This window comes from Phallusia mammillata, chromosome 5, assembly GCF_965637545.1.
Source record: "Phallusia mammillata chromosome 5, kaPhaMamm4.hap1.1, whole genome shotgun sequence".
NCBI classification, from domain to species: domain Eukaryota; kingdom Metazoa; phylum Chordata; class Ascidiacea; order Phlebobranchia; family Ascidiidae; genus Phallusia; species Phallusia mammillata.
This window is the reverse complement of record NC_137256.1, coordinates 13750327-13767446: the sequence shown is the minus strand read 5'-3', so window position 1 is coordinate 13767446 and position 17120 is coordinate 13750327. Positions and strand designations below refer to the sequence as shown.

The following is a 17120-nucleotide window of genomic DNA, read 5'->3' as shown; positions in this document are numbered from 1 at the left end:
CAAAACACTGGTTTACGAAAATTTTTTTTATTTCCGAACATACGAGATACGAACACAACACATAAAATGCGATATTGGCAGTGGGCACAAATATCAGACGCAAAAATACCCGGTCGATGTTGCTTTACATTTGGAAATACTACTACAAAAATGGTCAAGTGTGAGACTCTTATATAAATGTAAGTCGTGTTTTAGCTGCATTTAACAGCCATACGTTAAGAGATTCGTATTCTTCAATCGCTTGGTCGAACTGATCCGGTGTGTAACCCTTAGCAACACAACGTTGTCGAGCATCAGTAATCTGTACGCTAGTGACCGAACCCCCGTCCACTGAAACCATGTCTCTTATGACCTGGAAGATCGCGTCGGTTGGTCGTTGTTGCCTGAGGATAAACAAACATACAAAAAATCGTTAATTCATTGGTACATCTTCCAATCTGCCCTTTCGTTGGCATTCTGTTTTATTTTAAAATTGTTCGCTGGCAACTTGTAAATAATCAAGTATTAGACATCAAACAAACATCGATTCTTTCGGCTTGATTTTACTAACACAGTTTTTTTACCGCTACATTCGTCTCTGTCATTTACACATCTCTTTTGTCCTGTTTTAAGCTCAAAAGATTATAAACCTGTGCAAATGCTCAGCAGCCGGATTCAAAGTGTCCTTCGACATTTCCATCATTCGCATCGCCTCATTTACGTCATCTTTCTCCACTACATCCGCAAGACGAAGTCGGGCCTAGAAATCAAACACATTCAGATTTTAATTGTGAACAGAGGGACACCATTTTTCCGGCCTGTTCTGCATGAGCGACTGCTGCTTCCGACGAATACAAAACCACTGTGGAGTGATGAATTGAGACGCCCTGTTTCCAGATCAATAACAGTGCAATGCATGCAAGGTATGTTTTGCATCTAGTATTGACCGAAAACAAGGGTCCTGGTGAAAATATTTTGGTGGAAAGCAAGAAGATAGATCTGAGCGTAAACCAGTCTAGGGAAGTGCAATAATTAAAATAGAGCTATTACTGCACAACCCAACACCGAGTCGCAAACAGTTTTTTTCATGGTATTCTGCTTTGATACGCAGTGTGTACTATGTAGTAAGGTTTAAACTACCGAAAGGCATGCGGTCTTGAAGGCCGGGACAAGTGCAATACAATCAAGCGGCTAAATGTAAATGCACTTGACCTGCCCGACAAGTCATCATGATAATGTTCCCTCAAACTGATTTATTTCTTTCAAGCTTCTTCTGAATAATATTATGGGCACATATATAATGTTTTAATGTTGGATTAGGTGTTAAATTTTGTAGTTTGTAACTGAACTGCGTAAGTAACAACTGGTATTCTGTCATCCACAATACACTTACCAACGCTGTCGCAAGTCGTAAAATGGACAATAGTGTCCGTGCTGATGTAAAAGTTGCGTCATTGCTCGCGCGCGCCTCCTTGCGGAGTTCTACATATGCGGCTGTGATGTAATCGGTGAGCTCGCGGGGCACGACCGGTTGTTTTTTCTTGCACAACGATATGTAACGCCTGAAAACAAAATTGTATGGTGATGAGAGTAATGGCACAAAATACTAAAGTATTTAGACAACTTCAAACAGTCACTCTGGATAAGTTATACAAACTAAAATTGCTCACCTCATTAAGCGCATGTCTATGGGTTCAAACTGCAAGGGTGGATGAACTGAATTCATGTGTACATACGTGATATGCTGAGCCAGTCTGTAAAAAGGGTGTTTTTAGTATTTTTGGCACATACTGATTTTAAAGCAACGTTATTTTTTATTCTTTATTGTGTTTTTTTTGTCGTCCATATTTCACAGGTAAAAATTTAGCATGGCTGAAAAAAGTATGATGCAGTTTTTCTGGCTAGATCAATAATTATAATTGTAAGATCACAACATGAAAAATATGGAAGAGAGATTTTTGTACCCAGGGCCTACAAACCAAGACTTTACCACTTAAGTAACAAAGTAGGTTTTTAAAGTAATTATAAGGTTTGACATAATAATATTGATGTTTACCAGTAAAAATTGTCACATAAATCATATTTGGGTCACATAAATTAAAAACAATCAACAGGTCTTTGCACCAACTCGATAACAAATGGTAAACATGGGTCTAGAGCAGCGGCTCTCAACCAGTGGGCCATGGAAGCATTTGGAGGTGGGCCACAGAACAATTAAAAAAAATCTTGTTTTAAGAATTTACTTTTATTTGTGTCACTACATTCAATTTTACAAGAATAATGGCTTGGGGAGGGATTGAGAAGGAATGTAAATTTATTTGAATTAATCTATTTACGGTATAAAGTTACTTTGCGTTTTAGCAACAATTTTTGTTTATGATGTAATAAACTACTTTGTGATAACAACAAAGCCAGATAATAGCAGCATATCCATTGTCCAATTACTTGGTCATAACTGAGGGTGCTTGATTAAAAGAGGGGAAAGTTTTTTTTTTTTTTGCATTGGGTTATTATGAACTTGTGCAAAATACAAGTTCTTGAAACAACAACTAGTATTTTGTTCGGCATTACACCAGTTGAACGAAAAATTTGGAAATGTTTGAAATATGTTCTGCAGTATTTTTTGTTGTTCTGAACCTATTTTATAATTGTATTTTTTTTCATAAAAAATTACTGGGCCACAGAATGTCTGTGCAACAAAAATAGGCCACTAAAGAAAAAAGGTTGAGAACCACTGGTCTAGAGCTAAAGGAGTGATCACAATTTTATCCACCTTAGATCATTCTCCCGATCTGGTTTGTCTTGGATCAACCACAAAAGATCAAATCTTGACAACAATGCAGCAGGCAGTTGAATATTATGTTCAATTGATTTTTTGGGGTTGTATCGACCATAAGCTGGATTTGCAGCAGCCAAAATTGAAACTCTTGCATTCAATGAAGTCATAATGCCTGCCTACAAAATATACCACATTAAAATTTAACATTATTCAACCAAAATTTATGTTCGTGCATTTTAAGCAGCTTATGGTCAATAAATACTATGTCTTTTCGTTTGGGCGAATCTGGATTTGAAATTGTCAACTTTAAATAGTTTTACCTTAGCAATAGATATTGTTTGCTGTTCCATTACTTCATGAATAGCGGTTCGATCAGAATCCATCATTTTATCAAACTCATCAATACAACAAACTCCTTGATCCGCAAGAACCAGTGCTCCACCTTCCAGTACCATTTCTCCAGTTACTTGATCCTGAAATATTTCCACAGAAATAAGACATAATAGAGGACATGCATTAATCTTTCTTGCTTTAATTTGTAACATACCTTCATTACAGCAGCTGTTAAGCCAACTCCAGAAGATCCTCTTCCAGTTGTATATTGACTTCGAGGTGCAAGTCTATCAATATATGACAGAAGTTGAGACTTGGCAACACCAGGGTCACCCATTAGGCAAATGTTGATGTTTCCCCGAATTTTCATTCCTGCATAAACAAAACAGTAATGTTTAGTGGCATAAACACAAACTTTCCAGGTGGTATAAAAAACCCTGACTACACTTTTTTTCTGTTTTTTGGCAAATAACCTACCATTTGAATTTCGGTCAACTCCTCCCACTAGTAACAGAAGCAAAGCCTTTTTTATGTCCTCATGTCCATAAATTTCAGGGGCAATTGAATTTGCTAATTTGTCATAAAAATCCTCCTCTAAAAACAAAATTAGTCCATCACAAGAATTGGTTAGGTGTTTAAATATATTTTGATGTACTAATATCATACGTGTTATTTGTTCAATTTCATCTTCTGTCATTTCCCCCTGATCCTGTTCATCTTCCTGGGTCTTATTCATCTTGATTACTCTCTGCACAAGCAATCCCATGAAACATACAAACAACCATCTACTTTAAAAAAAATTGCATGCTTACATGTGCTTCCATGTAGGAGTCAGTGAGCAATCCTTGCTGCATTTGGCGAAATCCAACTCTAAGCATTGGAAGAAAAACTCCAGTAACACTGATGTGGTCACCAGGAAAAGCAGCTCGAGTAGTTTCACCACGACAAAATATCGTCAAACTTCGAGGAATGTTGCCGACTGGAACCATGTCACTCTGTATAAGGTACAAACCGTTTTATAACAAGACCGGTTACGGTTTTCATGTACTTTAAGTCTGAAAACAAACAGTCAATATATTTTGAACTTACATGCTCCTGAATCTTAATTTCTTGAAATTTGGTGAATTTGGATCCACGATTTTGAAGAAATAAACGACCACCACTACGGTTAGTCTGGCATTCCTCACTAGGACACATTTCCAGAGGCATAAATGTAGGCGATGTGATCTAAAAATAAAAATTAATTAAACACCCCTTTTTAAAAAAATAATAGAATAAAAGTTTTGTAAATGTAACGATAGCCACAGAACACAAATATATGTGAAATATAATTTAAAGATATGAATGAATTCAAAAGCAAAAAGAAATTTTACACAACTTATTGCTGCAATATTTTACTTACAGGCTGGTATGTCTCTCCACCACAACGATCACATGTATATGTTGCAACAGACATCATCGGTTTAACTTCTGTAGCTCGAATCACAATCCCCCTTACAACAGTTAGCTTCCCAATGTGTGAGGCTTTAACCTCCCTTATTGGATAGGCCTTCTGTGCAGAGTTGGCTTTAAATGACACCTACAAACACATTTTTTTGTTTATTTTTAGATTTCAATATTTTAGTAAAACGCTATGGTGCATTACCTCAAATCTTCTCATCAACTCTGATGGATATTTGTTTCTCCAATTTCTCTGCTCAGATGGATCCTGGTGGTTGCGTTGTTCCATCACCATCCGATGCTCGATGTATACATCCAAAGCATCTTTGTAAGTAACCTTGTGACAAAATTAAGTGGTCAGCTAATGGCAACTGAAAAAAGGTAGCTTTAACCAATTGCAGTTGAAATTTTAAATTGTCTCTTTTAATCTTTAAAAATAACACCTATAGGTTGATCAACAGTAGTTGCGCTTGTACAAGAAGTAGACATCTAATAATAACATCTAACAGGCTTTTCACAGGTGTATTTAAAACAAGGCAGCCAATGTTTCAAAAACAACAATTTGGTTCCTTGTCAAACATACAATTTCATTCCACACCTAATTGACAATAACATAATTAAGGTATTTCACTAAAGTATATTTAAAGAATTCCTTTTTCTTGATCAAACATATTAGCAAATTAGTGAATGATTGGAAATGAACAGTCTTCTAATCTCAAATAAAATATGTTTACTGAGTTTAAAAATTGGGTAGTTTACCCTATGTACCTCTCTCTCTTTGTAGTCAGGAAGCAACTCTTCAATAACATCAGCAAAGAGACGCTGGTATCGCAATGTGTTTTGGACAACATTTTCAGCCAAATCTGCATCAAACTCTTGAAGATCATCAAGATCAACAGTAAGAGAAACTTGTTCCCTATGTGCAAGTTTTGTCTGCATGCAAGAGAAATAGTTAGTTTGAGGAAGAAGGTTGATGGAGTGGTAAAGGTAAGTCTATGGGCACTGTACAAACATTCCTGTGTGTTGACATAAATCTTGTCCTATTTTTTGTTAAGATCAGTTTAAGTGCACTGGACAAACAAAAGTAAGAGGCATGGAGCAGAGATAAGAACCAGTTTGGCCTCAATACACTCACCCAAACAAGCTAGTTTGTTTACAATTGCCAATGCCACTACATTTACAAAAAGAAACAAACCTAACCTATCAATAATTCAGACACTGACTAATAACTATGCTGCTCTGTACCACCTAAAAAGTGTAGGGAACATTCCATTCGCCATGCACTATGATCATTGTACGTTTTTTCATAACACATGGAATCTTAACAATGGTAGCAGTGTGTAACATATTGCAACATTATCATTACTTTTTCTTCATCACATAAACATATTAAACAAGTTAAATGACCATACCTAAATTTAAACCACAATCACCCTACATGCAATTGGAATTTGTTTTTATACCTTAACAAAAAAAAGTGTAGTTGGGTAAATGGTGGCGATACAGGGTAACATACTACAATAAAATAGATCCACATTTTATCTAACTTGGACATTGTTTAAATTTTTTATAACCAGAGGTGCTTAAAGCATTAACTATTTAACAAATGTCATCCATCACAAAATTACAAGTCAACTGAGCCTAACAACCAACCTTACAACTGTTATACTAAGACAGAAATGTTTCATGTGGTGACTGAAAACATGCAAATGTATGAAAAAAACATTTTGGGAGCTGGGGAGGCCTCTTGAGTCAAACAAAACATGACTTTATTCACCAAAATCACCCTTGCAGCAAAGATGTGATGCAGTGAAGCAGACGATTTGTTTTGTAAACCACTCATATAACACTTTTTCCTTTCTCAGCTAACTTACTTAGGTTACTAAGCAATGAAATTAGTTCTAACCAGTGATGAGTGCCTAGCAGCATGCCTGTTCATGTGTGAAGCAACTATCCAGGTATGGTCATCCCTTTACATCACATGGTGCGATTTTCTGCACATGGACTCAAAAGTTACAGCGCATAACCTTGCAAAACCTAACGCAACATTTTGTGTTTACACATGCGCTGAAAGCAAGCGCTAAAAGTTTAGTTAATAAATGGGCTACAAACACTGCAGTCAGAGAAGGTCTAAACAGAACATAGCGTTGATGTTTCAAATGGAGGGGGGTACAACTGCTTGGTAAACGTCTCAAAAAGCGCGCGCGTTCATTCATTCATTCATTGAACTGATCTGAAGTTACTGGCAGCCACTTTAAGCGCTTGGGGAGCATTAAAAGATAAAAACAACTGTGCTCTTCCCGGCGCGACCGTAACTACGCGAATTGAAATTTAATACGCAATGAAACATGCGCTTGCAACTTGCTTCATGATGCGATTGCCATCCAAAAATAAATTGTTTTAAAAAACACGTGAGGCACATCCAGCGAAAAGTTTAAATTAAATCGTGTCCCTCCCTGTATCTATCAGCTTGCGCTAGCTTATCCAAGCAAGCTTCCATACAAAAGCCAACTACGATGAATGGGCTGCGCTCCCATTTCGCTCTCTGATCGGCGGTTGAATAGCACGGCCGCCAATAAAAGTTGCTTTAGCAGAATGTCTTTTACGAACGAAAAGAAGACAATAGACCCAAGAGTAGTAAGAAATACAAAGCTTTTGTCAACGGTCGCATCGCACGGGTATATCAGTGGCTGATTAGCTCCGACTGAGATAAAAACTTTTCCGGCAAATTGGTAACACATCGAAACTTAACAGTTCATCTAACAACGAAATCTTTGCGAGAGTAAACCCTGATTCACAGGAGACCAAATTCAACTGACTGATTCAGGGCTGGCGCCATCACATTTTGTTCACTTGTGAGATAAAGGGCGCGACTAACACCACGTGGTATCGGTAAATGGTCGAAAATGCGACAAAGGGGAAAGGGCAGGCGTCAAATTCGCCACAAGTTCATGGCGAGAAATGCCATGCTGCTAATGCAGCTGTTCGCGGCGATAAACGAATTAAAGAAACCACACGATCTACTATATAACAAAACCAAACGTCTGACAAATTAAGAAACAAAACACATCATTTAAACAGAAATAGATATGTTCTTCGTAAAGAGCAGGTATTGCGTTAACGTCAACGTTGAAACTTTATGTACAACTTGTCGCCATGTTGGTAAGCTTCACTGCTGCCTAAACTAACGCTTGACACTTGACTTGTGTGTTCTACTGAATGACGACTGCTTTCTGCACAAACTTTTACCCGTTGGGAACACATTTACTCTTCGTAGTAAAAGCGTTCTGGCAAAGCAAATGACACGTACCGGTCGTTTGTAGATGCCTAGAGGCAAGACCAACAGCAAGAGATAACACTATGATATTGACACTTTAGTATTATTAGTTGATATTGGTACTTTTGACTTTTTTAAAGCAAATATATATTGTAAAATTAAAAAAGACAATCACTTACTAAGATTTGTCCATACTTAAAGGACTTTCCATTTCCAGATTCATCACTTTGACAGAATTCACTCAGAAATGTCTTGCAACGTTCTGCAACGATATATGCATAAATGAGTGGATAATACTCAAAATATTACACATAATAATGCCCAAACATACATCTCGTCTATATCGGTGGGCTCACAGTTTATAACTGTGCAACTGTGCTTGTTAGTCACCCCTTAGCAGTGAAGAGCTTTACTAAAGATTCGCTAAATCTGACACCACACAACCTCTTAGATCCCAGTTAAAATGCGGGGCGAGGTTTTCCACAAAAGTGTCCGAAACGCGGGTATACCTTCACTCTGCGCAATCTATTGTCCAACGTCTCGTAACAGTTCAAACTAATGCCCTGTCCGTTTCACAAATACTCCTGAATAGAGCGGCTCGATTACATAAGTAAACAAGGCAAGCGCGGCAAGAAAGGTAAGGGTGGCCAACAAAAAGCGCGCAAACGCAAAGTAATCAGCACTCAATCTCGGTGTCCTCGACACGCCTAGTGGACCAATACATGGCTAAAAATTTACACATGCCGCCATTTTTGCAGGTCCCCAAAGTGTTCGTTCGTTTGAGTTGGAACAGATCGTGACGAAGGCGCGGACATCAGCTAGGCGACTATCTCTGCCAAAGTGCCTTCATGGTAGGGCGATTAGAAAGACGCAAAACGGAGAAAGAGCCATTGAGCTCGCGAAGCGACGACGCCGCCGCCGTTATCTGGGCACGCGCACATTCAAACGCCAACGCATGTGCGCATCTTAGTTTGTACTTGCCGATTTCTCGCGCTTGTTTCTTCTATTGCGAATGCTCCTCTGAGAGAGCGTCGTGTAGCAACCAGTTGTTGCCCAACCTGACCAAGCAAACGCCACCGGTAGTTCACAACTAATGGCATAAGTTTCACTTTTTGCATTTTGACTAGGTGCCCTTATCGCATGAACATGTTATTTCTCGTTTTCCCGTATAAACAAAATGATAGTAACGTTACTTCATACGGATAACGTTAACTTTTCTAAACTAAAACTTAGCACACTCCTTCACGTGAAATAGCCTCTTTCAACGCGAGAGTCGGCGACTTACACACAAAGGTTTTCAAACGTTCGTTCCGCAACGTTGCACCCAACGACTTCGTTTCAAAAGGTGGTGGCTGGAAGAACGTTGACAACAGTAATAAAAATACAAGACAACCGTCGGGTGGGAATTATTCATGCGAGCAATCCTCATACATTCCATAGTGAATAGTAATCACCCCTTTCACCAACTTTATGCAATCAAATGGGGCCAGAAAGAATTTGATAAATCAATCCAAAAGTATTGTCACAAAGTTGCTAATTTCAAAAAAAAAACTTTTTGAGAGTTTAACCATTTATTTAAACAATTTATAAATCTTTTTAATTTACCAAAATTGAAGATTTTAATAAATCTTTAAAGTCAAGACTGAAAGCAAATTGAGTGTGGCTGAAGTATAAATTAGTCTCACAAAATATTTTTCCAACTGTTTTTTTTTGTGAAAATTAAAGTTCTTTTGAAGTGGCATAGTATACACATTTGTGGCCATCAATCATCATCTGTAGCCAGCTTCCTATTATTTAAGGTTTACCAAAGTGATGCATAAAGAACATTTTTAAAATCAGAACTAACAAAAAACAACCAATTTTTGGAAAACTATATATTTTTGATGGCCATGATGTTTCTTAGTCCAATAGATTACATATAACAAACGTTATGCAAAAAAAATAAAATAAGCACAATTTATATAAATAAATATATATGTATTTATTTATAAACACCAAATACCCTTTTCAGCAGCATAATCTCGTTTCTTTTCCATTGTTTGATTGGCAAGACAGCTTGTACAAAATGGTTACTTGATTTCAGTTTATCAAACTACAAAATAAAAACACAAAAAAAGTTTATGTATTTAAAAATCTCCTTGTTATCAAAAATGAGAGGTTTAAAATAAATACTGTTAAAGAAACAAATCTGTTGTTAAAATTTGCACACTATATTTTCATGTCAACAAAAAAAGCAGAGACAGATTGTCCTGTTAACAAAATAGAAGGTACCACACAAAAAATATTTTATTTTATTATTGGTTAAATGATCGTAATGCTGCCTAACAGCGCAAAAAAGACATTGGGATTGCCCAACTAAGAATTTTAATACCTATCAAGCATTCTAGTAAGGTCAGTGAGTCTGTAGTTCTGATAACAAATACAAAAAGAACAACTTAAAATTACTTCAGGCAGCTCAAAAAGTTTTTTAGCCGCCTGTTACTTCACTCAAAACTTGCTTCTTGATTTTGAACCGGTGGTTCTCAGCCCTATACTGATCTGTTCGCTGCATACCAACTAAGCCTTAGTGGTTCTTAACCTTTTTATAACTGCCGAACCCCTACGACATTGTTCAGCCTTTGGTCGAACCCCAAAGTTACATCCTAGGTTTTTAAACCATTTTGTTTGCTGGGTCGTAATTAGATTTTGTTCAAACCTAGTGTCAACAGTTATTGTTTGTCCTTTTGTTAAATTCTGACATAATAATACAAGCATCTTGTTTCCAGATTGCTTTAATTCCGGCAATTTTTAGTTTTTACCAAAATGAAGCATTGTATTTTAACATCTGTACACAAACATGAAAAAGATGAAGTAATAAGTTTTTGCTGCCAACAAAATTTCGTTGTTTTTGTGCTTGAGAACAACGCGCACAGTGCTCTTTGTTACGTCTAAAAATAAAATAAAACTACAGTTCAGGGGTGCACAACCTTTTTGCTAGGACGGCCGCATCGCAGATTCTTGTTTCACCAACGGCGGCCATTTACCTGCTCTTTTGTTTTAAAATACTTGGTTTATATCATATAAACACAATAAATTAATAGAGTCCAATAAGCCCAGATTAATTTCTAGCTTGGTGCACAGATTGAGCTGCACAACGTGGAGATCGGTCTTAAGTGTTTATGATGTCATAATCTATATTGTGATGCTTGTGGTACCTGTTTTGTTCGCATTGTTTGCACACAATAGGCGTACAAAAAGGCTGACGCATATGGTTATTAGGCTGGTAATACTCTTTTTAGTACCACAAAAACTGTTAGAGCAGTTTAAAAATTAAAATATTTAGCAAAAGAGTTTTATTTATGTCACCGCCGCCTGTACATATATTTTAGTAAGCATGTTCACGGCCGCACCAACTCGACTCTACGGCGACATACGACCGTAGGGTGTGCACCCCTGCCTTAGTGTAAGCTTCCAGCGTTTTGATATTTGGCAAATAGAAATGCCATTTTTTAGCGACTATAGACCCCATAGTTTGACCAAAACAAGTATTTGTATTGTACTTCAAAAAGACCTTCGTCGAACCCCTGATTCAGCTTTGCCGAACCCCTGGGGTTCGATCGAACCCCGGTTAAGAACCACTGAACCAGTGGTTCCCAACCTTTTTTGTTACATTCCTCCCTTTGCCCATTTTCGAACTATTCATTCCTCCCCATAAGACGAAAAACAAATATAACATAAAAAAATGTAGCAATTTGAAATAGACCTTATAATAAGGGATGTCCATTTTAGAATCCTTTACAAATATTCTGTAACATTTTCAATGTAATCTTTTTTACTGTTTTTATGAATTCCTCCCCTGAAATCATAAAATTCCTCCCTAGGGGGGAATTCCTCCCCGGTTGGGAACCACTGCACTGAACTAAGGGTTGAACAAGAGATAGGCCTATTCTTCTTGACACTAGGGCGGGATATTTCGAAGTCAGCAAGGTTAGCAATTCTAAAAGAATGTCCAGGACACAAGTTTTGGCCTAAACCAGGGCTGATCAGTTGAGCCAGTTAAGTTGCATTTTATGATCTGACTGGAATTAGGTATTGCAGAAAGCTACTCATGTACCACCCTAAAAGCTCTGGCATTCTGCAGTTTGAACAAACTAAGCAGTAAAGTTGCAACAAACATCTGGACTTAACATGGTTAAATGTAGTAAAAAAACAAAAAAATACATGAACATTTATTACTTTATTTGCCTTGAGCCAAAATGTAATTTGCATGAAACTATACTTTACCAAATAAAAAAAAACTTACGCTTTCCCGCAAAAAAAGAAACTTAAGGAAAAGTGTTTCCTTTAACAAACACTTCTGTGATAAACTTTAAAACAACTCTCTGTTATGAATCTATTTTATCAAAAAAATATCTGCAGTGAATAAACTGGTGGTACCAAATACCGCATATTACCATATGATAAGCAGTTTTAATGGACATAAGTATTATGCAACAATTATAAATTTTTGACTTTTGAGATCTCTGATGATTAAAGCTATTTCAGTTTGTAACAAAGGGTTTGTAATTGAAATAACACTACAATGTGGTCATATTTACCATTGTTGGGGATTATATTCCTACATTCCACAAACCATGCAGCATACCGTATTTACTCGATTGTAAGCCGTTCGGGTTTATAAGCCACCCTCGATTATAAGCTGCATGTTGAGGTGTTAAAAAAATAATGTAAGCTGCTTGCTGGAATTTTAGGTACTATTATTTCATATAACACTTTTCTGTTGTTACAGAGTATAATTATTTGCCCTTATCTGTTGGTTACGTTGATAATTGTACCCAACAGAACATATATAGAGTATAATCTGTAGATGCATACAAGTTTTGAACCCCCAAATAAGTTAAAAATTTGAAGTATAGAAATTATATCGGTATATAATTAAAATGAAATATAAGCCGCCTTTGATTGTAAGCCACACAAACGGCAGGTAAAAAACAATATAAGCAGCGGCTTACAATTGAGTAAATACGGTACTATGTGATATTATGCAGTATTTTGTACCACTTGTAAATAGACCATCGATCTTAGTAACCCCAGTATTATTGCTTTAGTTTAGTGCAATGATTCTTAAACTATTTTTTCTTGTGCCAATTTGAAGGTTTCATACAGCATTAGCGCAACACCTATATTAGATAAATTGACACAAATTAAATACTGGCATTAATGATTTGTTATAGGCTGGGATATTTTCCTGAAAAAATTCAGATATTTGCATAAATGCTTTAACCACCTGGTTTGAAAATCATACCACAAAAGACCTTAAACACAACATAAATATACAAATGTCTAAAATGCTAATGTGTATGGATACATAAACCTAGGCTAGGCTGAGAACAGTAAGAAGGCAAGGTTTTGTTGACAACCACAATTAAATTGTACAATTAGATAAAATATGGTTGCGAACTGAGCTAATATAATAAGATCTTACAAACAATCTCTTGTAAGATCACACTATTACTCAATTCAAAAGTACCGTAATATAATATATATAACACAGAACACAAGCCCAATCTTGATAACTCCACTAGCCCACTTCTCCACTATACTTTTTCAATTTTTGAAAGCTGCATTCGTTGTTTGTTTCACTCCGAGACTTGAATTTTAAACGATAGTACAGTAACAAACTATTGTTTTCCCCATTCAAAATTGTTTTGCTTTCTTTAGGAATGAACATTACAAACACCAGAAAACATAACGCCGCTGACAGGCAGATCAAAACTCGTGTGAATTCGGCTTTTCCTTTGAACCAAAACATGAATGGCGGGAAATCGCAAGCGGTAATTAAAGAACGAAACCAAATTTTGCTGTTAAATAAACTCATAAACAAACAAGTAAGATATTAAAACAAATTTAAAACAGAAAGTTTAAATATAAAGTAACTAGTTGTATATTTTGTGTACTAGTAGAAACAAAGTTGCTGAAATTTTATATTTAGTAGAATTTCCTTTAAGATTGTCGATTCGCGGGTTTACATGGTCACGTGATGTGAAATAATCTAGGCGTAAATTTAAAGAGCATCACCACAATAAGAAATATACGCATTAAATTCATGAAAAAAATGACCTGGACCACTCATTTCAAATGCATTGCTTTTTGCTGGTACCGGTATCCATATCACGCCCACATAATCTAACTACCCGTAGTTTTTTTTTAATCAGGGTTATCCTTTCTGAACGTGGGCAACAGTTTCAATAAACGGCAATACCGGTAATTGTATTTTGTTGTAATAGTGCAAAAAAGGCACAGCCAGGCTGATTGCCAAGATCAAACGACAATCATGGCGTGATCGATCATTAGAACAGGTGCGGATTTTGTAAAGCGTCTTAAACATTTCGAACTCAACATTTAGCATTTTTTATAACAGCACAGCCCTCGTGTCATTATGTCGAAGACTCGCGGTCAGTGGCGTATCTAGGATCGGTTTTAGGGGGGGGGGGGGGGGGGGGGGGGGGGCAACAGCATAAAATAGATTGCGCCACCTTGCGGTGACAAGTGCGCCACCTTGCGGTAGACTGTGTAGACCTCTCTGTTAGCACCTGTTGTGCCTATTAAACTCGCAATATCAACTAAATGCTGGTTAGCCTAAGGCCCTGTGAAGCCCTTACTCTTGCTGTAAGTAACGAACGTTATAGTCACGATTCGATCGTGTTCATGTAACACTTTTTAACACTCGGCACAGTTGTTTCTAACAGTGGTTGCCTCTTAATCATATTGTGAATTATCTTCACGTGTATGAGTGTGACGTAACAAAGTTATTATAAAATCCATTGTAACGTCATACGCGCAGTTGGACGCCAAGTGGCCTGGATTGGCATTCATTGTTTATTACTTTATTGAGATGTGTGACGAGCATCAATGCGTTACGCACATTAAACGAAATAGCGCACATTGCTATTCACAGTTTTGTCTGAAATTACAAGATTTAATACTAAAAAAAACAGCCGGAAGTTTACTATGTCTACGATCATTCAGTATCACGCTCTGTCATTCTGACATCAAATAGGTATATATATAGCCAACCGGAGAAAGATTTTAATCTCTTGGCGGTCCCCGCAAAATTGCTTTATACTGACCCCAATGTGAACGGGGTTCAGACCAAATAAGGTTAAAAAATCAATATCAGTTTAAAAACATTAAAAAAGAATCTTTTTAGTTTTTGTGTTTTGTAGCCTAAATAGTATGTTTCCAAAAATGATATATGGTAAAATCATCGAAAAAGTCAGCTGATAAACCTAGGCTACATAGCCAAGTAATTTTTTTTTGTCGGAGAGACAAAAAAGTATGATATTTTTTATTCGTATACTCAATCCCAAAAAACGTTGAACTTCAAATGACAACAACCATCTACAGAAATATTATAATTTGGCAAAGCAAATAATGTCGGTCCGCGGAGCCTCGAGCTGTGTTCTCTTAACCCAAATAAATTTTTTAACCAGGATCGTTTCGCACTTTGTTCTCTAGCGCCCCGTTACGGTAAATCTGGAAAGTAAAAAAATACGCTGAATTAAAATTGGCTACTGCAAGTGCACACTGTCTTGTTTTATGATCTACTGGTATTCATAAAAAGTCATAAAAGCACTCATATTAACATATATGCGTTGGGGCAACTTTAACCACAGTGGTAAAACATTCTACATAAGATTAGATTTCGTTGTTTGCATTAATTCATTGTACTTGATCCATACATCAATACGATCTGCAGGAGCAATCGAATATTTTTTTGAGAACAACTTCGTTGTTGGTAGAACCAGATGATGCAAATCATATCACAATGCCGACAGAGCTGCTCCACACGATTTCAGGGCTTTGTTCTGGGTCACAATTGATGACTGCACATTTTTTACAGGATGCCATCCCATCCAGGGCAGTATTAATGCTGGGTTGCTATTATGATTGTGCGCTCCGGGCTATGCGTGACTGGTATGCGAGGCATTCGCCCGCCGCGACCGATCGGGTTTTTGTACAAACAAGTCCGCCGCGAGCTTGAGGAATGTCTATCCTCTGTGTGTGTGCGTGTTCGCGCGCAGCGAAAGGCGAAAAGAAGCCGTCATCGGATCGGTAATTGGATGACCAGCGCTCTAACAGCTTTGGTTTGTTTCGAAATTAGTGGTTTGATAGCGAAGTAACGGGACCGAATAAGTTTTGAGACCTAACAGAATTGAGGGGAGGTTAGTCACGGACTTTGCCACAAAATGACGTTTTTGTACAGTCGCAATTTAAAGCAGATACCCAGACCCTTCACGGCAATTTAAGTCACAATGTGCGCCGCGAGTGTACCGTATCAGTGTATTGATTTCCTTTATGATGACCGAGCTTGTCAATTAGGAACAGTGTTGAGTGACGTGTGGTCGGTCCACCTGCACAAATATGTTTGACAGTGCTTTAGTAAACTAGAATAGTTAAAGAAGTTTACTTTGGTTCGTGCCAATGGTGTTAATGTGGCATTGCGGTGGCTTACAGCATTGTAACCGCATTTTTCAAGACATTTGTTTATGCATTCCTGCTTTCCTACTTGTTTTTATTATTAAGCGTGGTGCGATCTGCAATGTTGAAGATGAAATGCGCTTGTGTTTTTTTATGCAGCAGGTACAGTATGTCCGTTGAAGTCCGCATGTGTCACAAGATATTGGCTTGAAGTTATAAACACCAACATTTTTGAGTTTATACTTTTTTGCTTTGTCTCTTCTTGCCGGTTTTCGAGGACTGGCAACATTTTCTTAGCATGCTTTTATGTAGCCCAAAATCGGGAGCAAATAAACTGTGAGATTGTGCAGGAAACTCGAATTATTGTTCGGGAATAAAAGATCTTTGTAACACGAGAAACATTTGGAAAATGAATGGAATTGCACGACGCGAAACAATTTGTGGTATGTAGAAAGCAATATTTTAAACGTTCTACGGGTTTGTGGTGTATGACTTAGACGTCTACTTTCGCTTGGTTATTTATTTTATTGTTGTGTTTAAAGTGGTGACTAAGTCTTTGTGAATGTGGCAGCACTAAGCATCAACTAATAAAACAACTGTTATTTGATACTTCTAGTTGGTGTGGATTGCCGTTAGACTACATGACAAAACAGTCAAACTGCAACGTGATATATTGTTTTGATGCAACAACTAAAAGTTGGTTTTCTCACCTTAACCGTTCGGTTTATAATTTGTACTGTTCATGCAGATTGGCGTTTGTTTGAACATATTGAAAACGGAATGCAGTGCGAAAAGCAAAGAGCACATAAATTTTGGTCAAAATATTTGAATAAATGGGACAGTAATACCCAA

The 17120-nt window shown here is 37.1% G+C and overlaps 1 protein-coding gene across 1 annotated transcript; it reads right to left on the bottom strand.

Annotated features, from left to right (window-relative positions):
- Window positions 1–11: 11 nt before the first annotated feature.
- LOC145227586 (DNA replication licensing factor mcm7-B-like) lies at window positions 12–13579 on the bottom strand. Its single transcript, XM_080092449.1, has 17 exons — window positions 13318–13579; window positions 9811–9900; window positions 7988–8070; window positions 5300–5464; window positions 4737–4868; window positions 4494–4670; window positions 4181–4318; window positions 3904–4086; window positions 3758–3839; window positions 3569–3685; window positions 3306–3463; window positions 3079–3231; window positions 2753–2934; window positions 1650–1733; window positions 1373–1541; window positions 630–739; window positions 12–383 (listed from the first exon to the last, which is right to left on the bottom strand). Exons 2-17 carry the CDS (start codon window positions 9842–9844, stop codon window positions 170–172), a joined length of 2181 nt encoding a protein of 726 aa, XP_079948575.1. The 5' UTR covers window positions 9845–9900; window positions 13318–13579; the 3' UTR covers window positions 12–169.
- Window positions 13580–17120: the final 3541 nt, after the last annotated feature.